Raw genomic sequence first — 25,790 nt, 5'->3', positions numbered from 1 at the left:
GAACTAAATGCAACCCTGAAGTCCCCAGAAAGCTGTCCCTGGGACCAGCCCAGAGGCATGAGTGTGTGGTGGCCAGCTGGGAGCTGTCCTAACAGTCCTCTGAGAGCCACCCCAGTGGGATCTGGACGCTGGTCCTACAGGCCTGCTTGGTGGAAGCAAAGCAGCCCCAGCCTACCCCGCCCTGCAGCCTAACGCTTCAGCCGGCCCCCAGGGAGGCTGGCCCTGCACGGCTGGTGCCCCGCCGCTGCCTGCCCCTGCCTGTGCCTGTCATCCCCCTCCTGACTGCAGCCCCTTTTCAGTCACCTCTCTCTCTGCGACTTCCAGATCTTGTTCACTTTGATGTCTCCTCCATCCACGTAGAGCTCGGGTCGACGCTCCGCCTGAGTCCCCTGGAGCACGTGCCGCGACCCTCGGTGACTGAGAAGAGGGACGCAGAGGAGGAGTCTGAGAGCACTGCCCTTTGACGCGCGCACACCTGGGCCCAGACCAATGCGCCGCCGGAGTGCCCTGGGCCCGCCAAGTGTCCTCAGTTGGCTCTTTGCTGTCACTGCCAACGCAAGGCTGGCGTTTTGCAGAAAACTGTCATCTCCAGCCTGTGTGGCAAATGTTGGTGGTGCCAATTCTGTTTGTTCCCTTCGGATGGTGACTTTGGCCTTTTGTTTGATCTTTGCCTTTTGACTTTGTGCCTATTTGATCCACATTCAGCCTCCACGCCAAGCAGCAGCCCTGTCCACCTGAGGGCCTGCCCGTCGGAAGTGTCCCCTGCGGGGTGGGGCTGTGAAGGTCGTGTGGCCAGGTTAGACGTGGGGCCGCCAGCTGCGTTCTGACAGCAAATGTCACGTCCTCCCGGCACCAGCTCCAGGCTGCAGCAGGGGAGGGGGAGCAGGGACTCTTCGCTCACGGGGACTAGATCTGGGACTCAGGGCGCTGGAGTGCTGGCCTGCCTGCTGCCGGGACTGTGGGCACTGAAGCAAACGGCTCCAAACAAAACCTGTTTCACTTCCTAAGTTTCCTTTTTCCACGCGCTGTGACTGAAAGCTCCTGTTTTACCTTACCATTTTACACTTCCGGATTTAAAAAGTGATCTTAAGGATATCTAGAGGCCCTAAAGGTAGCTCCCCGTGTCCCCCCCACCCCGCCCAGACACCAGTAATGTGACCGTAATTTTATCCCCCAGCCTCTCTGAGGCCCCCAGCCCACAAGCTGTGTGGGGCCCTGGATCTGCCACTTTTCTGGAGGTCACAGGTGAACAGCAATAACTGTCACCCAGAGCAGCAGCAGGAGGTGACACCGGCCCTCGGGGACACGGGGCCAACGCTGCGGTCCTGCAGGGCCGTGTACTTCGCTCCCAGCACCAGGCCCCGGCGCCTCTTCCTGCAGCCCCACTGTGTCCGGGGAGGGCGCCGGGACAGCGCCGGGAGCTGTCACACTTTGGGACGGAGGCAGTGAGACCTTTGGGCCGTGCATGCAAAGTCAAACTTTACAATTTTATCCTTTTAAAATAGATATGATGTACCTATACATGATATATTTGTATATATGAAATTTCTCTATATTTGTTTAATTTGAGCCATTCAATCTAAACCAATGTACAGATGTACAATGAGACATTTAAACGCTTATTTTTCCCAACCGTGTACTACAGCTTTGCTCTGACTGGGACTGGCCCACCTGGATGCTCACAGCTTCACGCACTTCCTGGCAAGGGCGGCTCAGCACCAGGGGTTGAAAGTACCTTTAAGAACATGTACAAATAGTTGTCAAAAGTCATCTTATTAAAATAGATTTATTATCCCTGAGTATGGCCTACTGCTGTTTAAGAAGGTGGGGGATGGGCTTCCGGGCCAGCAGCCGCCCCAGGAGGAGGCCGGAGGCCTGGGCCAGGCACTGCCATGCCTCCCTCTGGGGCTCTCATCGCCTGTGTTGTTAAAGCATCTCTCTGTTTCCTCGGTAAGGGGATATACAAATAAATACTGGCTTTATCTTTAAAAATTCTCCCAATTCTCAGGCACTAACTGCAGTGTGGTTAAACCTCCCAAGGAGGGCCCGGGAGGCCGCCGACTGGCTACTTCTTCATACTCAAGGGGCAACAGGTCGGTGACCCTCGTTCTCGTCACGCCAAGGAAGAGCCCATTGGCTGTCCCTGTTGCCCCCAGAGCAACAGGACGGCCCCACCGTCACGGCCACTGCGTGGGCCCAGCCAGGGCTAGCGTGGGGACCCGGCTGCTGTCGGCCAGCACCGCCGGACCTGTCAGAACGCCCAGCTCGGAGCCGCTCCCAGGGAACAGGCTCCCGAGGTCCCTGCGCCCCCGGAGCTGGCCTCCAGGACGCACCAAGGACCTGGCAGCCGGGGACGCGGCAGAGGGAGACTTGCTCAGAGGTGGCACCAGGATGAAACAAAGCACTCGGGTCCCAAATGGCATCTTTATTGCGTCCTGTGTCTTTGGAAACACTCCTCCTGAGTCTGGGATACAGGACTGACGCCCACAGCTGATGTCCCTGTGACGTGGCTCGTGTCTGACGTGCAGGAGTGATTTGCGTGGAGCAGGCCTGCGTGTGCCACTTTTGCATGTGACTCTACAGCTCAACTGGCAGTGGGTTCCAGTCATCCCTGCTTTCCTCTCGGCAGCCTCCTTCCTGTCCACGGCCCCGCCAGGCACCACTGCTGAGAGACGTCCAACCCGCCAGTCCCCGCCCAGCTGCACACCGCCTGTTCCCTTGTGCCCCGAGGAGCGGCGCCCTCTGGCTCCCGCCAGGCAAAGGGCGTGCACCTGCTGCCCGTGCGCAGGGCGGAGGGCGTGAGCCTTCCGGGTACAGGGTCGCTCCTGGGCCCTCACTCTGCCCTGACCTTCTTGCGCTGTGGGCCCTGAGGGTCCTCCGCATGTGCCGGTTTCTGCTGGGGCTTGCTGTCCTCAGGGCCACCCACCTGCTCGCCGGACAGGAGGGCCGCCCTCACCAGCCGCAGCTCCCTCTTCTCCCTGCGCTCCACCATCTCCTCGATGTCATCGGCAAACAGAGCTTTCAGCGGGGCAATCAGCTTGGGCACCATGGGGAAGTCTTGGAAGCAAACCTGGAAGACAAGACAGAGGAGGAGGACAGCTCAGAGGGGCTGGGCGGGGGCGGGGTGGGGGGTGGGCAGGAGTAGGGAAGCCTGTGCTCACACAGCAGGTGCCAGAGCCCCTTCCTACCAACCCTGGGGTCAACAGATCACAGCTGGGAAAGAAGGGAATGCCAAGGAGAGGCAGGCCACTAAAGAAAGGGCACAGGCCCCTCTGCCAGCTCAGGGAGGCAGAGCGGAAGAGGTCTCAGAAACACAAGGCTCCGGACGCTGAACATCAAGCTCTTCATAAACAGGACCAGCCTGAGCCGGGGGCCAGGGCTGGCTTTTCCACTCACGAGAGGAGCGGGGAGGACACCCTGCTGTGGGCAGGCATGTGTGATACGGCGTGGGAACCACTGGGCCTCAGGGAGGCTCTCAGTAACTTCCAGCTACTGATGCTGACGTCTATTTAGAAGGGTCCGTGGAAGGTCGGGCTGGCCTGCAGACCCGGGGCTGGTAGCAATGGGGTGACAGGCATCCTCCCCGGGGCCGGCCGGAGCCCGCCGGAGCCCGCCCCACCCCCGTGCAGGTGCAGTGCTGTCCCTCTGCCCCGCCCCACCCCCCATGGCCCCCACCATACACACACCTTCATGTGGTCAAAGGCAATCCCAACTTTCTCGTTGAAGTCAGGGCTGAAGAGGGGGATCTTGGCGTAGCGCTGGCTGAAGTGGTTGAGCATGATGAACTCGGCGTTCATGCGCATCCCCACGCCGATTGCCTGGGAGGTCGTGCTGCCCAGGGGAAAGCAGTCAGACCGAGGTGCCACCAGAGAGCCCTGCCGCCAGCCCACCTTCCCCTGCTAATCCCTCCTGTGGCTCTAGGGGATTGCAGTGTGTTTCTAAGTCTTCCTAAAGCTACGCCACCCCCAGAACTGTGCCTAGAGAACTCTGCAGAAATAAAGGCAGAGGGCCCAGAAGCAAATTGCTGCCCCAGGTCAGAAGCCCCACTGCCCTCTGGTGGGAAGCAGGACTGCCTCGCCTCAATGGAGGACAGTCTTCCTTAGCAGGACTGACGTGATGCTGCACAGTGCGATGGGGGGGGGGGGGGGGGGGGGCAGTGCCAAGACCTCAGCATCTCTGCTACCTGTGTGTCTTTTCCACAGCCTCCTCTTCCAGGCCATCTTCCAGTGTGGCCTCATGGATCAGGAGGGTGGCGTCTCTCCCTGGGAAGCAAGCACAGGCGTCAGGCAGCATCCTCTGCCGCAGAAGCCCTTGGCTCTGAGTCCACACAGCTGGCTCCTGGCTGGCACTCTCCCCTCCCGTGTGGCGTGTCTGCATGTCAGGGTGACAGCCAGAGGCTGGCAGGCAGCACCAGAGTCAGCTGCCTTTACTCACCCATCTGGACCAGAGCCTCACAAGGCATGGTGTCCCCGGAATAGACCAGTTTCCAGCCAGACGTGTGGACCAGCGCGCAGCCGAAAGCATGTTTGCAGTGCCGGACCAGGCAGGTCTGAAACTGGGGCCGCAGGGGAAGGATCGCAGCCGCGCTCCCCACCTCCTCCCCACCTCCCACACCCCTGGTGGCTGCCCCCACACCTCTTCCAAATCACAGGCTCCCAGCAGTGAACTAATCAGCTTTTCCACCACGGGGCTGGAGACCTCAGCTCCTTTCTGAAGGCATTTGGCAGGAATCATACTGAGAAATAAAACATTTAAACAAACATTAAAAAGTTAACTTAAATCAAAGTTTAAGTTTCTGGCTGGAAAGCCCCAAAATCATTATAAAGAAACAATTTAAATCTGTCACTAAGATGGGAGATGTAGTCAACTAAAGACCAGACCAAACCACCAGGCCACTGAAAAACACCTAACACGTGAGCTGCCCCAGGGAAGGCCATCGCGGGCCCTTCCCAGGCGAGCGCTGGCTGGGCGCCCGGCAGATGGACTCCTTCCCCAGCAGGAGGACAGGGCCAGCTCCCACCACTTGTCCACCTGGTGGGGACGGTCTCTGTGCTGCTACTACCCAGACGCTCGGCCCTGCAACTGCTTTAGAGAGAAGTGTCGGCAAAGGTCTACAAACTAGGTCAGACCCGAAATGAAGGCTGCAAGGCAATGCATCCAAGGAAACAGACACTGGAGTGGGAACCAGCTAACGGTTTCTGCCCTTGAGTCAAAGCATTACAGCCAGGCCAAGGGGGAGCTTCCCAGGGCTGTCCTGACTGCCCCGACCCACCTGGAGCTTTCGGGGCGGGAGGGGAAGACAAGAGCCCGGGGGCGGGGCAGGCAGCCTGCCAGCTCACCTGACATGATGCAGAACCTGCTGGCACTGGTTGTGGTACTGCTGGAGCCAGGCCCTGAGCTGGGTCGGGGCAACCACCAGCAAAGGGAGAAAAGGTTTTCCCAGCGATGCCTGAAACAACAAAATCAGTGTCCAGTCAACAGCAGACATTGCAACCAAAATGGTGCTGAGTGGCAGGAGGCCCAGCTATTTATGTAACAAATATAATCCAAGGAAACTCAACATGGTCATGAAATCCAGTGCCGCACTCACCAAAGCTCGTTCTCTCTGCAGCAGGACATTCAGCAAGCCCTAGGGAGGAGGAAGGAGACACGGATGACACATTCCCAAACCCGACCCCGTGTGGCGCTGTAGCTAGGAAATGGCACATGCCGACCCATGCCCTGAAATGTCCTGGGCACGTGGTCAGGAAGAGAGGGCAATGGCTGGGCACCCCTCAGCCCCGAGGAGATGAGCCCCCACCCTGGTGGGTTTCCTCAGAGCAGGCCGTGCGAGAAGGTTCAAGACAACCCGGGCGGAGGCAAAGCCCCCACCGCTACAGGGCGCGGAGCAAACGGGGAGGCAGGGTGTTGTCACGGGCAGAACCGCCGCACGGGGGTCTGTGAAACACCGCCACCTCGCGGGGGAGGAAAACCGCGGCTGGGGCGCGTTTGGGAACGAGAGGGAAGGAGAGCGGCAGCCGCCCTCCGGGGTGGACGCATGGAGCTCTGCAGCCCCGCCCCGCACTCACTGTGTGGTGATCCGCGTGCAGGTGGGACACGAACACGGCGGCGAGGCTGCCCAGGACCCTGTCCACGTCGTCTCCATAGTGACGGCACAGCTGCCCGAACGTGCCTTCACCACAGTCCAGCAGCAGGGCCTTGCTGGAGCTGCAAGAGGAGCGAGACGTTCGCCACTGAGCAGAGGGGCCTCTGGCAGCTCCGGGGGCTGATTTCAGAGCGGAGTGGCAGGCGGCTGGGGCTGCGTGTCCCGCGACCTCGCACGCCGCTTCGCTGAGCGCCTCTACGACGTGAAGGCCACCGTAACGCCCACCCGCCTCACGGAGAGGAAGGATCCACGGAAGCCTGCAGCCCTTGGAAGAATACAGACAGTACACAGAGCTACGCAAATGCTGGGCATCAAGAAAATGCTTATGTGGAATGAGAGGGGAAGACATTCATTAATCCGAACAATAAATCCCTGATTATCCAGACGGGCGTGCCAACTCCCACCGTGGAGAACGCCAGGGGTGGGCGCTGGGCACATAGGAGAGCTGGCTGCCATGGGATGCTTCGCCCCTTTACAAGCGGTTCCGGCTTTCTCGGCCCACGTCCTCAAGGCTGGCCAGTGCAGGACAGGCCACGGATGCCCCCTGGGGTAAGTTACGTCACCGCCCAGTCACCAGCTGGAGCTTCGGCTCAAGTAGGTCTGGAGCAGGACTCAGGAGCTTCGATTCCATGAGCTCTGCGGGCTCTCTGGGGGGCAGACGTTTCGGAAGCTGTGTGCCGGTCTCCCTCTGCCCAGGAGAGAGCTGGGACACCAGGATGGCTGAGCCCATCGTTCAGAGAGGCCTCAGAGGCCTCTACCCCTTCGGGGAAGCAAGTGCATGGGGACCACAGGCCAGTGACAGCATGTTCGGGTGAACCATGGTGGCCTCCGGGAGCCGTGCTCCGCCCCGAAAGGCTGGCCATGCCCAGCAGCGTTACTGCACTGCCTCGGTTACGTGGGAAATATGCGCCCAATCTGTATACTTCTGCTGTCAGGGTGCGTCTTCTAGTTGCCATGTATCATGCCCTGCTCACATCTAAGCTGTCACAGCGAATTTAAAAATCTGGTGCTTGAATCTCGTTTTCCTCAGACACACCACGAACATTTCAGGATGCTTTCGGTTAATCTCTCTGCAGAGAAGCGACACCAGACAAACCCCGGAGAATCAACTACAAACCGGCCAGTCAAAGGGCTGAACACTAAGCCCCTGTGCCAGTCCACGGGCTGTTTCACACGCCAGCAGTGCCGAGCCAGGGGTCAATGCGACACAGGGATGACACCAGTTCACACTGGCGTCTGTCACCAGCCCGGTAGCCTCTGGGAGCATCAGTTTATTCATCAGTCAAATGGGTAGTCACTTCTTCAGAGGACTAGTGTGAAAATCAAGTGAGATAATTTCTTAGCAAGCTGCGTGGTACACGGCAGAATCAGCTATTTTTATCAAAAGATATGTGGTTGACAAATTTCAGTGAATCCCAGAAGTCCTAAGGCTACTCTTCTTCGGAAACACTAGCCAAGGTGACAGCCTTACGGGGTTTTATACTGTTGCATTTTCAAAAGAACTGGCTGGGCACAGAGGAGCTTGCTTAGCAAACCAGCGTGCTCCCTGGCGGACGCACACGTCCCAGGAGGCAGTAGTACCTTATGTTGACAAGTGTGGCGCTGACATTCCGAATCTTCATCGGGATGGCAGAGCCTGTTCCCAGGAAGATGATTTCTGGATACTGGCTTTTTTTCTCTATGGAAAAATACACAGAAAGAGTTCATTTCTCTGGGTCAAATGGGAGCCAGCAGTCAGCCCTGACGTGAGGGGCTGGTGTTCCATCTGGCAAACGTCAGCATGTAAGGGCCACGGGGAGAGGGGCCTAGGCTGGCCGTAGGGGAAGGCTGTCTGTGAGTGGGGCAGATGAATTCAAAACAATTGCTCTCATCTTCGAATTTACAAAGGGGGCTTCTTTGTGCTTAGAATCAGCATCTACCTCAAGGGGCAGGTGTTGTCTTGGAGCAGCTCTGAGCGCTAGACTTGCCCCTCCTGTGTGTGCGCACAGGCCTGCCGCACCCTGCTTTCCAGGGGACAAAATGGGCTCAGGGGTCAGCTCTCCAGAGGAAGGGGCAGAGCCAGGGCTGCCGGTTCTGCCGCCTGTGTCCTTCCGCAGCCCCAGCCATCACACAGGCACCATGTGCACATCTGCAAGGGTATCTCAGTGGCCCTTAAACACAGGAACCAAATATCCAGTCACAAACCCAAGGCAGGTATTGCTGGGAAGTCAGAATTCCCCAAGCACCTGGGAGGCTATGGCTAGAGGAAGTGAGGTTTCCACTTGCCTGGGGCTGATGAGATCACAACCCCAAGCCTGCCTTCTACTCCAGCCTTCTCTATTTTTATCACTTATTGAAAATGACGCTGGAAAACTGGAGCAGAGGCCATGTAATGCCCCTAACTGCTTTTCCTCTCGGGGCAATGGAAGCCCAGCAAGATGAGTGGCGTGGCCAGAACCTTCTGTAGATCCTTATAGCAAAGTCAGAACTAGATTCCAGTCTGGCCAAGTCCCAGTTCAAAGTTCTTTCCAGCATCTCACAAGAGTTTCCAGAACTGCTGCATTCAGCCTGAGCCTTGTCAAGAATGCCTGTGTGGCACCCCAAGCAATCCAGTGTCACTGGCCCGGGAGGGGCAGTGACCAAATAGAAAGCAGAGAAGCAGTGGACTGCAGGAATAAATGAGTCCGCATGAGCCACGCTGCCCCCACTCCGTGTTCCGCGGACGCGTGCAGTGGGGCCGAGGCCGCGTGAGCCACGCTGCCCCTACTCCGTGCTCCGTGGACACGTGCAGCAGGGCCGAGGCCGCGTGAGCCACGCTGCCTCCACTCCGTGCTCCGTGGACGCGTGCAGCGGGGCCGAGGCCGCATGCGCCATGCTCTCTGTGGTCCTTCCTCACCTGCTGGGGCCAGGCCGTCCTGAGCAGCCTTCCTACATTCCTGCACGCTCTCTTGGAAATTGGGGAGCTCCAGGGCCTCAGCTATGAATTCATCAGAATTGCAAGTAATGATGGCATCCCTGCAAAGACAAAGGATTTCAGGTGACCAAAGGGGTGTGTGGCTGCAGATACACACCAGCCTGGAGATCCGGGATCAATTGGTGGAGAAAATCTGCAGAGCGCTGCTCCACGTCAAGACCGAAGACTAAGCGACTGAGAGTTTGGGCGGTTCTGTTCTGCCCTGTGGCACCTCCGTCAGCTCTCGCTCCTCAGAACACCTCCAAGCTCAGAGCCCGGCAGCCTTGGCACTGCTGGCCTTGGGGTGGGGGCGGGGTACAGTGCAGCGTCCCTGAGCTCTGCTCACTAGGTGCCACTAGCCTCTAGCTTTCCCCTGGGAGCCGGGAGAAAGCAGGGAAAGAGGAAGATTACCCCCACGGATGAGCACAGCTCTCAAGCTACCATGCACACACTTACCTCCTGGGGGCCTCGGGAAACCGCAGGGCCTGACTCAGTGGCCCCAGGGTGGCGCCTGAGACTCAGCATTCCTACCGAGCCTCCAGGTAACTCTCTGCCGCTGGTCCTGGCCGCCCCAAGCAGCAAGCCGTGGCTCAGTGGCCTTCAACCTGACTGAGCGCTAAGATCAGCTGGGGGCTTAGGAAGTGAGTCCCAGGCCTAACTCTCAAGATTGTGATTCAGCAGGTTCAGGAATTTTCCACAGGTACTAGAGGAGCATGGGTACTGGCCACACTAGTGAATCGTGGCGTTCTGACCTGTCTGCAGATGCTGACAAAGGGACCGCGAGCTCTTCAACCCCCAGACACTGTCTGCGGGCCCTGCCATGCTGCCGCACGCTCCTGCACAGCAGCACACCGCGCCCAGCGAGGGCCTGGAGCACGGCCTGCTCCGGTACAGGTGCTACAGAGTCTGCAGGGAACTTGAAGTTATTCAAGACTCAGGTCTTAAAATGAAAGATGCAGGCAGTGAGCTGTTCTCGCGGTGCTGGTTAGAGTGTCACCCTGCAGAGCCCTGTGGGCAGCAAGTCCCGTCTATCGAGTGCCCTCAGCCGAGTCGCTCTGACACAGTAACTTCCTGTCTCAGAGTTACCCTAGGGGACCGGAGTTCCAGCCAAAGATTTATATGTAAGACATAAGGAGAAACTTGGAAATGTCTCAAATTAACAAATGTCCCTATCTGGGATATCAATAAAACTTGCTGTTGAAGACTATCAATGATACAGGAAAGGCTACATGATGAAACAGTACCATGTGATGTATATATAATACATCCCCATATACTCAAAGTTTAAAAAAAAACAATTTGTTCACAATCATTCTCTCATGTAGGAATGAAGGGCTTATGGGTGATGATTTTCTTCACCACACACTTATTTTCTACTCTGTAAAACAGTGAGCAGGTATCCTTGTTATTATCAGAGAAGAAACTTAGAGAAAAGGACCAGCATTGGGCCCCATCTTCCACCCCAAGCACTTCAGAGTCAGCTTCTTTGAGCAAATGCCTGGATCGGCCCACAGCCACGTCTGTGCACCCACGTGCGTCTCTGACTCTCTCTCGTGGTACGGTGGCAGTTGAGTGGTGCTGACAGACACCATGTGGTTTGAAAGCCTAAAATATTTACTCCCTGGCCCTCTACACAAAAGACGCAATCCAACCTCTGACCTAGATCGCACCACTGCCCAGGATCACAGACCTCTGCCACTCCCTCCGGGGACGGAGCTGGTACTTGAGGAGGCATTCACCGCGGACGGTGGGCACAGGGAAGGAGGCGCCCTCTTCCTGCGAGAGAAAAACACGCTCCCTGCAGAGACGGAAAAGGGTAGGGAGCAGGCCAGCGGGGACCGTGCTGCGGCGCTACCTCACAGTGGAGGGTGGCGAGCGGGGGGAAGATGTCAGGGTGGATGAGGTTGAGCTGTGTCTGAATCTTGTGGCTACGCAGGTTGTGGACAGACGAACAATTCTCATTCAGGATCAGGTGCTGAGTGTCAGGCCCAAACCTATGAGGAGACAGACCGTACATTCACGGCATCCTGCGGGCAACGCCACCGCAGGGGCACACTGGGGGGCGGGGGTGGGAATGCAGGAGCAAGGGCGCAAAGGGAGCGAGCGGCTTGTCCAGAAAGGCTATCACCAAACAGCCAAACATAAGCCTACTTCTCCCATCTCCCTAAACTCAAACCAGAAAAAACAAAATACCAGAAACAAGTAAGAAAAGTTAGGATGCTCAGAGCCTCCTGTTACAGACTGAAAACAGGGGGGAGTGCCGGAGGGAAGAAAAAGCCTAATCAGAGGGAGAGTCAAGACTCCACCCTGAAGGGACAGAGGGCGCAGGGGCTGAGTGAGGCGTCCGGGCTGATGAGGGGAGAGACGAAGGCAGGTGCGGGGAAGGAGCAGGACAGGCAGGCGGAAAGGCCACTCAACGCTGCTGCGCGCTGAGCTCAATGCAGATAATTCCCTCCCTGCGGCGCTGGCCAGCCGATGAAGCCAGCAGGAAAATGTGACCTCTCCTTCTCGTGACTAAATCTTGCTAGACCATCTGCCTCCCAGGGTTGTTGGGAAGATTAAAGAAAATAAAGCACAATGTAGAATTTTTAACATGCTGCCTGACATGCTGTTTAATAAACGGAAGCTATTACTTTAAACTCACAAGTCTCCTCCTTAAGGCTACCAGCACGGAACTGCCAGCGACAAGGCAGTTCCTGTTCAGATGCTAAGCTAACCGGAGCCCCCACAAGCGGGCCAAGTGCACGCACGGTGCCACCCAGCGGTGACACTTCTTCACAGGAGGGTACTGAGGGCTGCTCTCAGAACTCAGGAACAGCAGACCCCCCCGAGGTGTGGTGGGCGCAGAAGCAAGGGCAGGAGGCAGTCCAAAGGCTGACGGGTAGAAACGGGGCCCCGTACCTCTGCATCCACTGCTGGTACCTGCTCTCCCCAAGCACACACTCTGGGGCCACATGAACCACCAGGGCCACGGGGGCATCGGCCTTTCCTTGGAACCTGGGCGGGGGGGTGAAGGGTGGAGCTTTGCTTTATAAAATGATACAGACTCAGAACATGCGCAAATGAACTGGGCAGCCAGGGAGGGGTACCGCTCTGCCCTCCCGGGGGCTACAGTGAGCCCAGACCAGGCTGGCCCCCGCCGCCCCCAGAGGTGCCCGAGCATGGTGGAGCCCCAGCGCTGGCCCAGGGTTCCTCTATGCAGCAAGCTCGGGGCCTACCCAGACTCAGAACTCTAACTGGCCGACAATTTCCTAGTCCACAGAGGTCTCTGCTTTTCCATCTTTTCCAATTTCACTTCAAGGCTGCGTACCCCACAAAGCCCACCAACCACCAATCACTACCTAAGTCCTGCCATGAGACCAGCCCTTTGAAATGCAGACCATGAGTTTTCCCAGAGACCCGGCTCCATGCCAAGAGCAACCACAGGTCAGAGGACGCCCTACTGACACTTCTAGGGTCTCTGAGCAGTGGTCGGCTCTCACTTGTCCCCCCAGGGCCTGCCCTGTTACCTCTGGAAGGCAGCATTCTCACAGATGGGTTGAATGAATCCTTTGTCTGGACATTCGACCACAACAAAAGCAAGACTGGGGTCCGGAGGAGTACAGATCTCTTCAGGCAAAATCTGCAAAATCACTGGGGTCATGATGCTCTCCCAGAGCAGTCACAGCTCAGCAAACATGCCCGATGGCTATCCAGGCCACTGTCACATTACAGAAGCCCTACTTATTGAGCAAGCACAAGCCCATGCAGGGCCACCACTCACACCCTTCCTGCCCCCTCTGCTTCTGCTTTGACAGGCATGGAACTAGAAGAGGGCACTTCAAACCTCCGGTGGCTAGAGCGCCAGGCATGGCATGCGCAGTTCTCTCGTGTCTGTGGCCACTGGTCCTAAAATCCTTACATGCTAGAGAAAGTATCCTGGTCAAGAGTATGGTGGCATTCTTCTGGGCCATGCACTCGAAGTCCATCCTAATGGGGTCTTCCCTGAGCTCATGTACAAAGGAAAGCATCCACCCTATTAGGAGGAGGACCCCAAGATGACTACAGAAACACCCCCACATAGCCAGCGCTGATGTGCACAACAATCTAGACAAGAGACCTCATTGTACTGACGCTATCCAAGCTGTTGCACTGCCCTCAGAAGTCGTGTCCATAGGGCCTGGGCCAGACAGCGCGTCTGCCCAGTGTTCCAGGCCCGACCTATAAATGCGGAAACATGACAATGGGGCATCTCACCTCTCTTCCCTCAAAAGTCACACTTTTCCCGTCCTTGACCGCAGTGATGATGGGAGCAATGGCAGCTGTCCCCCTAAAATGAAGAGGCCAGCGCTCTGTGAGACGAGGAGCTTTAGGAACAAAAGTGGACCCACCCCACACCCCCCAGCCGCAGTCCCTGTCACTCACACTGGGAGGCCCAGCTCTTTGGCTTTGAGCACCAAGAAGTTTCCTTTCCTCATGTGAAGCTGTAACGAGAAGAACTTACAAATGGAATTTCAGTGACTAATGAAGAAATTTGGTTTTAATTCAATTTTCTTATAAGTGCATCTTTCTGGTTTTACTTTTTAATTATTGTTATTTTCTAATACTTCATTAAACTGCAGGTTAGGTTATTGCTTTCTGATAAAGTATATCATATTCTGAAGAAGTCATTTATTTTGAAATGCTTTAGTAATAAAAGCTGAATGATTTAAAAACACAGTACTTTATTTCCCAACATTAAGTCCTTATAAATTTAATAAAATGTAGCCTATTTCCATAGCAAATGCAGAGTATCCTTCAAGCATCCCTGTTCTGTTTATCACCCTGCCCTGGCCCATGGATAGCTCTAGGAGCGTCACGAGTCCCTGCCCAGCAGAGAGACGAGCACACAGACCGCCATGCAGCACAACATTCCAATGACAGTGACAGGACAATCAAGTGTGGACAGTGCTCTCCTCTGTCTACTTTTCGCATATTTGGCAATCTAATGCTGTTTTTTATACTGGAGAAAAGTTATAATAAAATATTTCCAATATGCTGTTATTAGAAGGGAAAACAACAATCCTATCACAAAACCTCATAATCATCATTCTGTACTTAAAAATTTGTCCAAAAGACACAAATGGCATAAAACGTTAACAAGTCTTGGGTAATGAATTATATTTCATTTGCATTTTCTTCTTTAAATCTTTATATAAACTGTTTGCCTGTTCTTTTAACTTCCTGAAGTTAAGAAATGACTCTTAGAGCAAAGTCTCCAATTTGGGCCCTAAAGCCGTATTAGGATTCTAGAATTTTCAGTCTTTGAAAACATTACCCTAGTAAAAGGATCACAGCTTAAGCGTATGCAGGTAACTCAAGATGACAGAGCTGAGATGACATCTATAGACGGTGACATTAACCAGTACTGACCATTCTCTACACAGACCCAAATGGGTTCTAAGGTGAACACGAAACGTTCCTAAAGTTTAACAGGAATGTGCAGACCTGAGGCAGGCAAAACCCGTCTCCTTACTATAGCTTATGCTAAGTTCAGTCCCTGGGGACGCGGCTCCCACCGAAGGAAAGCAGAGTGTGTGGAAGAGAGGAGACCAGGCTGCAGGCCCACAAAGCCCGGCGGCACGCCGCTGCCCCGAGCCTCAGCTCTCAGGTCAGGCCCTTGCCATACAGGGCCTGCTTTCTCCGAGCTCCCATAACGTAAACCAGTTCAGCCCTCCTGCCTTCCAAACCCTTAGCAGAGAAGCAGCAAGTGAATTAGATGAGAGAAAAGGGGCCACAGGCTGACCCAGGGAGAGCGGCACCCAGGGGCAGCCGCAGCCAGCCAGGCAAGGAGACAGTCCCGGCAGCAGCTCTCGGCTCCTGGGGGTGTTGCCTCGGCTTCTGGGGGCGGGGCCTAGGCTCCTGGGGGCGGGGCCTCGGCTCCAGGAACGGTGCCCTGATGGCGCACTGCCCAAGTCTGTAGGGTGTATCCTGTCATCCTAACACATCTTGCTCAATGTAATCTGCTCAGAAAGGCAGTTTATCATGTACACTACTTTAAAAAAAATCGCTGCTGCCTAAAATCTCAGAAATACACAAGTAACAAGACTATCAGCAGTATTTAACTTTTATAAAAGTTAGTTATTATTCAAATAAATTGATAGGTGATACTGACAATGATCTTTCAACTATAACTAATATTACTACTGACCTTTCATAATTGTTTCCACTTGTTAGAGTTTGTACAAAAATTGCAAATATATTTTTAAAATCAACATTGCTTCTTTAAAAAAAAATCAAAGCCCACAAAAAAAAATGTAGTCTTACCACAGTTTAGACAAAAGAATTTGCTGCATATTATAAAATTTTAATGCAAAGTCATATTAAAAATAGGCCATTAGTCAGATCTGAAAAATACCTTTTTGTAATAATATTTGCATAGAATCTGACCAACTTCAGATTTGCAGATCAAGGGCTTTGGGAATGCTAGCCAATATTAAACTAGTCTCAATGTGAGCACTTAAATAATACAAGCTAAAACAGAGGTGAAGGAGTCTGAATAAAGGCCCGATTCATCTGAAAAAAATTTTCTCTAAAAAATAGTCTTTAACTTCAGAAACATAGCCACATATAAAAGACTATATAGGTAGACCAACAGAATGAAGGACGAGAAACTGAAAGAATGTAACAGTATAGGTGGTATGTTGGGAAATAGAGGGTATCTGTGTTCATTCTGGCACAGGCGACTGGGGACGGGGGGGGCGCCCCGGGAATTACTGGGAAAGTGCTGATTCAGCACACATGCACTCACAAACTCCCTGGAAAGGTGCTTACCTTACAGACAAAAGCTACGACCAAGGAGGGGTCCCTGCCAGCCCTTCTCTGGCTCACACCTGAGAAGAAAATCAATCTGATTACAATACATGTGAAGGTTTACAGGCTCCCCAGACTGATGCTCAGCTGATACCTAATTTGACTTCACCTGAAATAAAACAGATGTAACCTTTCTGATACAAAGGCTGAAGGAAGCACTCGCATCCTTTCCAATCTGACCTTTCATTTTTTCTTACTCATGTTGAAATCTAAGTGAAAAATGCAAAACCCCAGCCAGAAAAATTTAGAATGGCAAGTGAAATGTATAAAAATGACACATTTTACCTAGGAGTGGGAGAAGTGAGAAAAACAAGCTGCGAGGTGCTTTATAAAAAAGTATAAGCATATGTGAAATAACACAGAATATAAAGGCCTGCAGAGAAAGTGCGGGTTGTCAGCCTGCACTCCAGCCATCGGAGAAAGCATGCATATATAGGCCCCTACTCGACTGGGTCCTCAGACACAACCTCAGGGCACAGGGGAGCTTATCAAGCTTGCCCAACACTGCTTAAGGCAAGAGAATCTTAAGCAGCTCAATTCCTCTGAGACTCTTGGAGTTTTAACTCCGTTTCCCAGTAGGTTTTCACTCAGAAAGAAGAGGTGCAGAGCCACTGATCTGACTGTTGTCAGCTTAGCGGTTATGGCTTCTGCATGCATGAAAAGTTAATTTGCATCAATGTCGCATTAATAAAGAACACAAAGCCTCGGTATGAACTGACTTGCCTCTGGGTAACGAAACACAAAGTTTGAGGCACACTGGGGTCGGCGCTGCCACGCTCACAACCCTTCTCAGTCCCCCCACAGGCCAAGTCCTTCAGCGAAAGTAACAAGTCTGTCACACAGGGAGCCTTCCTCTGATGAGGATTCTCATCTCGGGCACTAAGAGGCAATGGACGGAGGACACAGAACTCTCTGGACAGTGCGCTGCTCTGCTCCCTCGGCATTACCATCCAGAAAGCGCTGCTCGTTCTCAAGTGAGGCTGAGTCTGAAGACTGCTCTGGGCTGAGCCCTCCAGGACTCAGTGATGGCTGCTGACTTCCACACTTGGTTTCACCTGGCGAGGGTGGGAACAATCAGATTATACAGCACACAAGGTGAGCTCCCATGTAGCGACAGCATGCTTTCTTCTAAGCAGTGAACTAGACAACCCCTACTCCCCCCAGCCCCCGGTCTCTGGGCCACGGTTACATCATACTCATCCCTGTTCCCGCTCAGCTCAGAGCCTTGACTACAGCAGGAACTCAACGGGCTTTGTCAACTAAAAAGCATGCAAGCAGCAGGCTAGTTTAATCATTATCATCACTCTCAATAGATAGGCCTGGGTCCGAAAGTTGCCCATCTACCTGAGAAGGGGCATAATTTTACAGTCAGTTAAATCTCAAGGTCGAGAAAAAGAGAGCTGCTCCAGGAAGCTGAGCACAGCCCCTCCGGCATGCTCAGTCCCTCAGAGGCACCAGGCGCTGAGCCGGCCAGGCCAGCCAGCGGAGCACGTTTACGCTGGTCACACGAATACACGTGAAAACCAACTGTTTGGTGCTGGCGGGGCAGAAACACAGGAACAGCAGAGGGCTGTGGGGGTAGGGGTCCGGAAAGGGAAGACATCTGAGCAGGAGAGAGCTAGAGCAGGTTCTGCTGCTCTGGCCTTTGTTGGGGGCTCTTGCTCCTACCCCTTCAGCACTTGGCCAGCATCAACACTATCAAGGAAACGTGGCTACTCTGACTTCTCCTGGCAGCCCAGAAAAGCTGACATGGAGTGCGTTTAGCCAGACCAAGGATGACACCCACGTGGCAGGGCCTGATGTGCAGTCTCTCTAAGTTAAAACCACATCATCTGGCCCTGGGGCCGGAAGGCTCCTGTAACCTTCTGACCTTCTTACAACACTTCCATTAGGTTGCTGTGTATTTAAAAACGTTGATCAGAGTAAACCTCTCCAGAATCCTCATGTCAAAGGAGGTATTTACATTTGTGGCGAATAAATCCCAAGCAATAAAGGTGCAAATCTAAGAGCAAAGCACATATATTTTCTACCAGAGCCTGACTATATAATGTCCCTAAGTATAGTCATTGTCATTATATAGGAGCTAAATGTGACTATCTATAAGGTCATCAGCTCCTTAAGGGCAGGAACCATAGCTTAATTTAATTTCCTAATTATGCTCAGAAAATAAAACTGGGCACACACAAAGCCAGTGTTCAGACAGTTTCTGTTTTCAGCCACACCCCCCTTGCCCAGGGCCTCCGTCCCACTCCGCCACCCAGGAAGCACGACTCTCACACTCACTGTGAATGGGGATCTGGAGAACCGTCATGGTCTCGTCCTTGTACTCGGGGGCAGAGTGGGGCCGCACTGCTACGTGGAAGAGGCAACGGGAAAGCACCCGCATTAGTACAGATGCACATGGAGGTTAGCTTTACAGGTCACCAGCCGCAAGGAGTTCTGGTGAAAATCTACACTAAAACCAGAATTTCTGAGTAAATTAAAATTTGGGGGAAAGAAACAAAATATATTTTAATCAGTTATTAATATTTACTTGCGAGGAGGGGTATAAGGAGACTAAATGGTAATGGAAAAAAATACAACAAAGGCTAAATTTAAAAAATTAAAAAATATTTACTATAGCCTAATAAAAAGACATATTATGATTACTGGTGACTATGCATTAAAAAAAAATGAAAGAAATCAAAACTCAAATTTAAGAGACACATGTTAACACATAACACGATAAGGCTAGAGAACCTATCATCTCGACTGTAAAGAGCCAGTATAACTTTTGAAACAAAATATCGGTATTTCTACAGAAGAGGAGCAGGAACAAGCTAGAGGTGCACACATCTTCCAAGACAGGGCCTGTGGCATCCTGGGTCAGCCTTTCCCCATGATGAAGCCACACGCAGCACAGCCAAAGCTGAGACTGTGTCAAAGGACAGTGACAAAATCTGTAGGTCCCCCTGCTCTCACCTTTCCTCCCTGCAGCAAAGAATCCAAGGTCATTTGACTCTGAGAACTATCTCCAGCCTCCACGTGGGGGGCATGAGGTGGAGGCCCAGAAAGTTAACAGGCAATGTTTTTAAAATGCATCTTTGTTGATGATTCATTTTAAGGTTTAATTTAGGTCAATCTTTATAGATTCTAATTTGATAGATGGGGGCATCCAAGAAAAGAAATGGCAAATAATGAGGCGGAGTCAGGGACATACCCAGCTCTATTCCTTTCAATGGACCAGAAAATATTTTGATAGCTTCCAGGTATTTTTCCTACACAAAAGAAAGAGAAAGAAGAGAGCAGTTACGATTGCATAAATGCAGAATGGACCGATGCATTCAAGAATGTCCAAGGTATCAACATGACCTTGAATAAGTATTGTGAACTTGCTCTACACATTCACTCCATGTTAGAGGCCAGGAAGTAAGCAGGAGAAGGAGACGGGGTCCTTGCCCTCATGAAATTAGATCCAGAGGAAACAAAACTGAAACAAGTAACAACACGAACAACAACAAAGAGGCAGTTGTGCTAAGTGCTCAAGTAGCAGGAAAAACGCAGGGGGCTGGGACATAACACATCTGGAGAGTCAGGGACGCTCCTGAGTCAGTGACCTTTCAGCTGGGCCCTGAGGGTTCGGAAAGATTTAGGCAGAGATGAGAGGAGGAAGAGGGGTCTCGGGTATGAGTGAAAACCCTGAGGTGGGAAGGAGCTCCAGCGGGGCTCAGGGCGGCTAAGAGTTGGCCTGTGTTGCTCCGGCCTGGTGACTGGGATATGCATGCAAGTGTGGGCACGGGCCAAGGCCCGCGGGACTTGTGGGCCACACGTTAAGGTGTTTGGGGTGTGCTGACTGGAGCACCGTTGAGCCTGAAAGTGGTCCCTCTGGCTACCGTGTGGTAGAGGCATTACAGAGGCAAGACTGGACATGGGAGGCGATCCCAGTAGACAGGTGCAGCAGGCAGAGATAACGGGGGCCCTAATGAGATGGTGAAGGATGGATGGATTCGAGACATCGCTTGGGAGACAACAGTATTTGGTGATGGGCTGCCTTCATCATAAGAACTGGGAAATGAGCTCTTTAGTCAACAGTTACAACAACATGCACACTTCTCAATAGTGACATAAGGTATGAAAATGTCTGAAATTTAATCAATAGGTAGTAAGAATAAAACCTAACATTTTTTTGTGTGGCTACTTGGTGCCAAACATCTATTAAATTGATTTAGTGCTTTATATGTGTTACCTCATTTAATCTTTAATAACTCTATGAAACATTACAGCCATTTTATGGATGAATAAGCCAAGGCACCAAGAGGTAAAGTAACTTGTTTAACGTCATACATGTTAATCAGTTTTGGACTCCGGCCTCTTTATCTTGAAGGATGAAGTGTTTACTCCACTATTGATTATCTTTGGAAGGCTGAAGAGTGATTTGCAAAAATGCAAATTCTTGTTATAACTTTAAGAAAGGATGGGTTAGTTGTGGAGGCTGAGTCAGGAGAGACTCACCAGCTGTGGAGGTCCAGAAAGAACACACTTTGGAAGCCCAGTTTCCTTTAAAGTAAGAATCATTCCTAAAAAAGACAAATCAGATCTCTTGTCATCCTGACGTGCAGTCACCACCAGCAGGAGAAGTCCTCATAAACCAGCTCTTTCTGCTTGTCCCCATTCCAGCCTCCAACGATCAGGAACATGTGTACAGCAGAAGTGATGGTAGCCAGAGGTATAAGGGACACCAAATACCCCTCAGATGCCTCTGAGGGCTGATACTAGGGTGGGGCAGGAAGGCGCCTGGGATGCGACATCATTCAGGTGAAGAGATGGTATTAAATTGTTGCACTCTAGGCATCTTCATGCCTCACTCTTGTCTCAGCTGAGAATGCAGTGAGGTCAGCACTCCACTCCTTCCTGTGCTCATCACAGCACTCACGGAATGTGGCGGCGGCACAACCTTGACCTTCACAGGGAGCGGGCACCGCTCATGGGATCGTCTGGATGGTGAGGATCTGTGTAGCTGCCGATGTTCTCCGTGATAAATATATTTCCTGCAATCACCATCACTGCGCTCTCCAGTTTACTGTCACAAGCCTCCAGTCCAGCAACCCAACAAATGAGCGGCTGGCACCACCCGAGGGCAGCGTCCATGCTAACCTCTGCTACTCTGAGTCACGGCTTGTGCTGCTCTCCCCGTAGCTGCCCGGCCCGGCACAGAGGGGGTCCCAACAGCCCTGGTCTCAGAAGGGGAGCACAACAAGGGGAAGGCAGGTTAAAATCCCACAGACTCCTGCCTGTCTCTGTCCCTGGACGGAAGATACTCACCACACAATCCCCCAACATTACTCCAGTGCATTCGGGTCAGGAATATGTTGTCCAAACGAGACACCTTCAGCCTAAGAAAGAAAAAGCAGTTGAGCAGGACAAAGTGGATGGATCAGGGGCCCTTTCTTCTGCTACAAAAACACGCCTGCTGCTCATCTCTGCTCTCAGAGCCCGTAACCATCCGCCCCGACAGGAACCGGCGGACTCACTTGTGCTCCTGCATGAGTCGCTGGACCCCTTCGCCGCAGTTGAAGAGATACCTACAGGGCAAACGGGACAGAAGTCACTGGGCAGATTCTTTTGTGTAAAATCTCGGCCACTCTCTAGATGTTTTATTTTAAGCCCCGGGGGAAAAAGAAAGAACAACAAAAAACCCACGTCGTGCTGCCAGGCTGCCTTCCTGCGGTTAGGGTGCCGGGCTGCGAGAGGTTTTAACGCGGCCGGGGCGGGGCTCGGGGCCGTGCGGGCTGGGGGCGCGCGGACCGGCCCTCGGGCCACCACGAGACCTGTCAGCCTCGCTCACCAGCCCCAGCCCGACCCGGCGAGCACGGAGGGAGTGCGTCCGTCGGCGCCAGGAGGGAGCTCGGGGCCCGCGGGAGGCGAGAGGGCGCTTCCGCCCAGGTCTTAGCTCTCCGGGGGCTCCCACAAACGATCTGTACGTGGGACGCAAGGGATCTGGGGTGCCCCACCCACCCCAACACAAAGTTGGGCGGCAACAGAGAAATCCCGCACGTCACGGGCGCGCAGCACGGAGGGCCTGGCGGGGCTCGGAAGCGGGACGGACACCCGGCGCGACTCACTGACCGGTTGTACTCGGAGAAGACGTAGAGTGCCGCGCCCACGTCCCGGCCGCCGGCCGCCACCACCTGCAGGTACACAGTGTTCGGGCCCCCGGGCTCCCACGATGGGCCGCGCTTCTCCCGCGTGCGCAGGTGCCTCAGCGGGTCCTTAGGCGGCCGCTGGCGGCGGGCGGGGCCCTGCGACATGGTGCGCCCAGCCGCGGACCGCAGCAGCAGCGAGCTGAGAGCCCACATGGGCCAGTTTCCACCCAGGCCGAGAAATGCAACCGGTCACCCCGGTCCGCGTGCCTGACGCTCCGCCCCTCTGCCCCTCGTGGCAGACCCAGCCAATCAGCGCGCCTCAAGCTGAAGTTGCCCGCCTACGAGAGGCTGCACGCCCAATAGAGAGGAGGCTTGCCTCTAGAGCTTGTCAATTGTCGGCAGCCACAGAGTGGGGGAATGCTAGAGCGCCCCGAATGACCCCGCCCCTTGCCTTTTTCCGGCTCTCGGCTGTCAAGATTTTCCGGAAACCGTCCTTGGCCTGGGCAGGGCTTCCGGGAGTGCGCGGACGGAAAAAGCGGTAGCGGCGCAGGAACTGGCCCTTGGAGTTTCCACTTCCCACGAGGGGTGCGAGCCCGGTCGCCACCAGTTGTGAGCTATCCTCTTAAGCAAGTCAGTCCCCCGGTGCTTTGGTTTGATCTTGCTTGTGGTTGTGTTAGAATTACATTACGCGAGGAGATAAATTACGTAGAATGTCAGTGTAGGAGCTTTCAGTAATTTTATTTCCATTGTAATTCGTATGAGTACATGTTTCAAGCCCTGGCTGGTTTGGCTCAGTGGATTGAGCGTCGGCCTGCGAGCTAAGTGTCGCTGGTTCGATCTTCCAGTCAGGGCACATCAGAGAAGGAAAACTCTGACTCCAAAAAACCTCCGCTGCCTTGCGGCATACCTCTTCAGGGGAAAGGCTAAGGGAGTAAACCCCGACAGAAAATCCGGAGCCGGAGTCCCTAAGGCGGTTTGACGTTGTAGTCAACACCGGCAACTCCTGCGGCGCACCTGAAGCCAAGCTGTATTGACTCCGTCTTTCCCTTGGACCCTTCAGCTGCGAAGAGAGGGGGGGTCTGCTGCATGGGCAACAGCAGACCCTCCATATCACCCTGCCCAGGCTCTGTAGCTTCAGCTTCACTGGAGAGGACACTCCAGCGTCATCGCAAGATGTCGATTCAACACGGGAGAAGACAGATACCGTGTCACTCCCGAGTCGGACTGCACAGCCATTCTCGGCGGTGCAGATAGACTCTTAAGAAGCTACACCATCGTCTCTCGAGACTGACGGCTGCCGACGACGACATGTTTCAAGTGACTGCTTTTACTGGCTTTTGGGAAGAAAAGCAAGAATAGCAGTTAGGGGTTGCAGAACAAGCTCTGGAGCCAGTCTTCAGTTGTAACAAATAAGGAGTTGCGACATCATGACGAACCTTAGGAATTATGCTGCAAAATAATATAGACAGCCGCTTTAAAATGGAGCAGAAGCTGCCATCCCAGACACCTTCCTGGCAGGTCTTACCGCTAAAACCTTCGAAATGTTAAAAGGGCAAAGTAACTATTGGACTGGACCTAAAGCAACATTGTAGCCCTAAACAAAAAAGCAAATATTATCACTACCTGACTGATGATCACTGAAATGAAAATTAAAAACATTCTCTAGAATTAACATTACTTTGTTATCTGCACCTGTAGAAATACCTTCCTACTATTGATGTAATTCTCATAAGTATCCCTGGTTTTGTCTCCTAATTAGAACACTGTTTGGGATCCTGATTCAGATCAGTGCTTCTTTTGCTCACCAATAAATGCCCGCTGCCTCTCACTTTGACCTTTTATTTTAAGACTAACAATGTGACGTGAAATAAACCAGAGGAAGACAAATACAATATGATTTCACTTTTATATCGAATAAGAAAATAAAACCTCATAGAAATAAAGTAGATTGATGGTTAGCAGGGACTGAAGGGTAAGGGAAATTGGCGAAGGTTGTTAAATGTGTAAACGTTTAGTTATAAGATGAATTAAGTTCTGGGGAACTGATGTATAGCATGGTGGTTATAGTTAATAATACTGCATTGCATACTTGAAAGTTACTAAGAGAGTAGATCTTAAGAATTCTGACCAGAAAAAATCAAAAGTGAGGTGATGGATGTATTAAGTAACCTTATTGTAGTAGTCATTTTGCAATATATACTTATATAAATCATAGCACCTTAAAATTATACAAGGTTATATGTCAGTTATAGATCAATAAAGCTGAGAAAAATAAAAACACTACTAAACTTGTAAAAAAGATACTAGGAAGTGCAATAAAATAATGATTTCCCCCCCTTGATAACTACGTTGAACCTTTTGAAAGAAATATTAAATTCCATGCAAAAAAAATTTTTTTTTGGGGGGGGGTTTCTCTTATTGGTTTCCAGGCTCATTTCTGTGAGATAATCGCAGACTGCTTATACCTTAAAAATATAGGAAGAACTGCTTTTGTTCATGTACTTTGTAAAATTCTGGGAGCTGGGGGAAGCTCAGGACAGTGAGTGGCTACTGTTTCCAGGGCATGGTATGCCTTCCTGCACTGATGCTTGGTGTGATATGCTTATGCCTAGAGTATGATGAAGACAAATGCAAAGACTTCTCCAATCTGAGGTTATACTGGAATATAAATTCCATAAGTACAGGGCTTTTTGGTCTGGATCCTTGCTGTAATCCTTAGCTCCTAGGCTTATGGCAGGCAAATAATATTAGGAAGAACCCAGTAGCTCAAATGAGGTTGTGCCCTTGCAGTTGGCAGGGCCCCAAATTCAGTCAAGTCAACAAGGAATGGGGTATCATCAGAAGAGGGGACGGGCTGACTGATACTTCCCAAAGAATAGGTCAGGGGCTCAGAGACAGAAGTGTTACCATGATGGGGGACTCAAGTGTTGGAAAATTTTAATTTTAGGTAATAGCTAATAAGCTTAGTAATCAATGTATATAAAAAGCTATTGTTTCAGGAACTGGAGGTATGACCCACCTTGACTCCAGGGGACCATAAGCAGCTCCACCTTTGTGCTGCAGGAGGACTGCAGGCCATCAAAACGGTATCTGAGCCATTGTGCTCCTGGGTGAGATGACCACCTCAAAGACCACCACTTAGGACACAGATGAAAGAATTCTGCAGCTTTTATTTGATTACCTTTTTCCCTGAATTCCCAACTCCTTACCTACACTCTTCCTTATAAAAACGGTCAGTTTAAAATGACATTTAAGACAGTCTGTTAGGGTACATAACCCACCATCTTCTCAGATCAGGCTTCTCAGATCACCAGCCATCTGAATAAAGCACACATAATGATTCAATCCCTGTTTCTACTTACTGGTTCTGGTAGTGACAGGCAGCGCAAATGCTGGCTTTTCCGGTTTCACCCAGCCCTTCTGGAGTAGAGGGAGCCTGACATCAGGGCATCAGGGAACGTGGAGATGGAGGCAGTGGGCTTTTAGACTCAACATACCAGTAATAAATATAATCTAACCAGCCCTGACTGGTATGGCTTAGTGGACTGAGTAGTTGTCCTGCAAAGCAAAAGGTTGCTCATTGGATTCCCTGTCAGGGCACATGCCTGGGTTGCAGGCCAGGTCCCCTGTTAGGACGAGTGCAAGAGGCAACTGATTGGTGTTTCTTTCACACAGATGTTTCTCTCCCTCCCTTCCCCTGTCTCTAAAAATAAAATATACAATATCATCATTTTCGTGCTTTGAATCTCTTAAAGTTGTT

At 52.4% G+C, this 25,790-nt stretch overlaps 2 protein-coding genes across 7 annotated transcripts in view; one reads left to right on the top strand and one right to left on the bottom strand.

Moving 5' to 3' along the window:
- The window catches only part of ARHGAP44 (Rho GTPase activating protein 44), a 155,004-nt gene extending 153,204 nt beyond the window's left edge, over window positions 1-1,800 (top strand). For 3 of the 6 annotated variants that reach the window (XM_090291900.1, XM_090291893.1, XM_090291892.1), the window contains one exon: window positions 325-1,800. In XM_090291900.1, the coding sequence (XP_090148026.1) occupies window positions 325-464 (140 nt within the window). In that variant the 3' untranslated portion in view covers window positions 465-1,800. The remainder of the gene's footprint in view (window positions 1-324) is intronic. The other 3 variants (XM_090291894.1, XM_090291899.1, XM_090291897.1) reach the window with 3 other exon arrangements.
- Window positions 1,801-2,405: 605 nt separating this feature from the next.
- On the bottom strand, window positions 2,406-22,265 carry ELAC2 (elaC ribonuclease Z 2). The gene is made up of 24 exons (XM_090291901.1): window positions 22,014-22,265; window positions 21,419-21,469; window positions 21,210-21,280; window positions 20,400-20,464; window positions 19,108-19,165; window positions 18,192-18,260; window positions 16,856-16,963; window positions 15,870-15,928; window positions 13,482-13,540; window positions 13,314-13,386; window positions 12,587-12,699; window positions 11,979-12,074; window positions 10,933-11,071; window positions 10,768-10,853; window positions 9,021-9,139; window positions 7,727-7,823; window positions 6,069-6,207; window positions 5,591-5,629; window positions 5,340-5,449; window positions 4,636-4,735; window positions 4,435-4,555; window positions 4,184-4,262; window positions 3,687-3,831; window positions 2,406-3,070 (listed from the first exon to the last, which is right to left on the bottom strand). The coding sequence occupies exons 1-24, from the start codon at window positions 22,241-22,243 to the stop codon at window positions 2,834-2,836; spliced, it is 2,463 nt and encodes an 820-aa protein (XP_090148027.1). The 5' UTR covers window positions 22,244-22,265; the 3' UTR covers window positions 2,406-2,833.
- Window positions 22,266-25,790: the final 3,525 nt, after the last annotated feature.

The sequence above is a fragment of the Furipterus horrens genome, unplaced genomic scaffold (genome assembly GCF_987537825.1).
Source record: "Furipterus horrens unplaced genomic scaffold, mFurHor1.1.pri manual_scaffold_11, whole genome shotgun sequence".
NCBI classification, from domain to species: domain Eukaryota; kingdom Metazoa; phylum Chordata; class Mammalia; order Chiroptera; family Furipteridae; genus Furipterus; species Furipterus horrens.
Note: the sequence above shows the minus strand (reverse complement) of the source record. Positions and strands in the feature narration are given on the sequence as shown.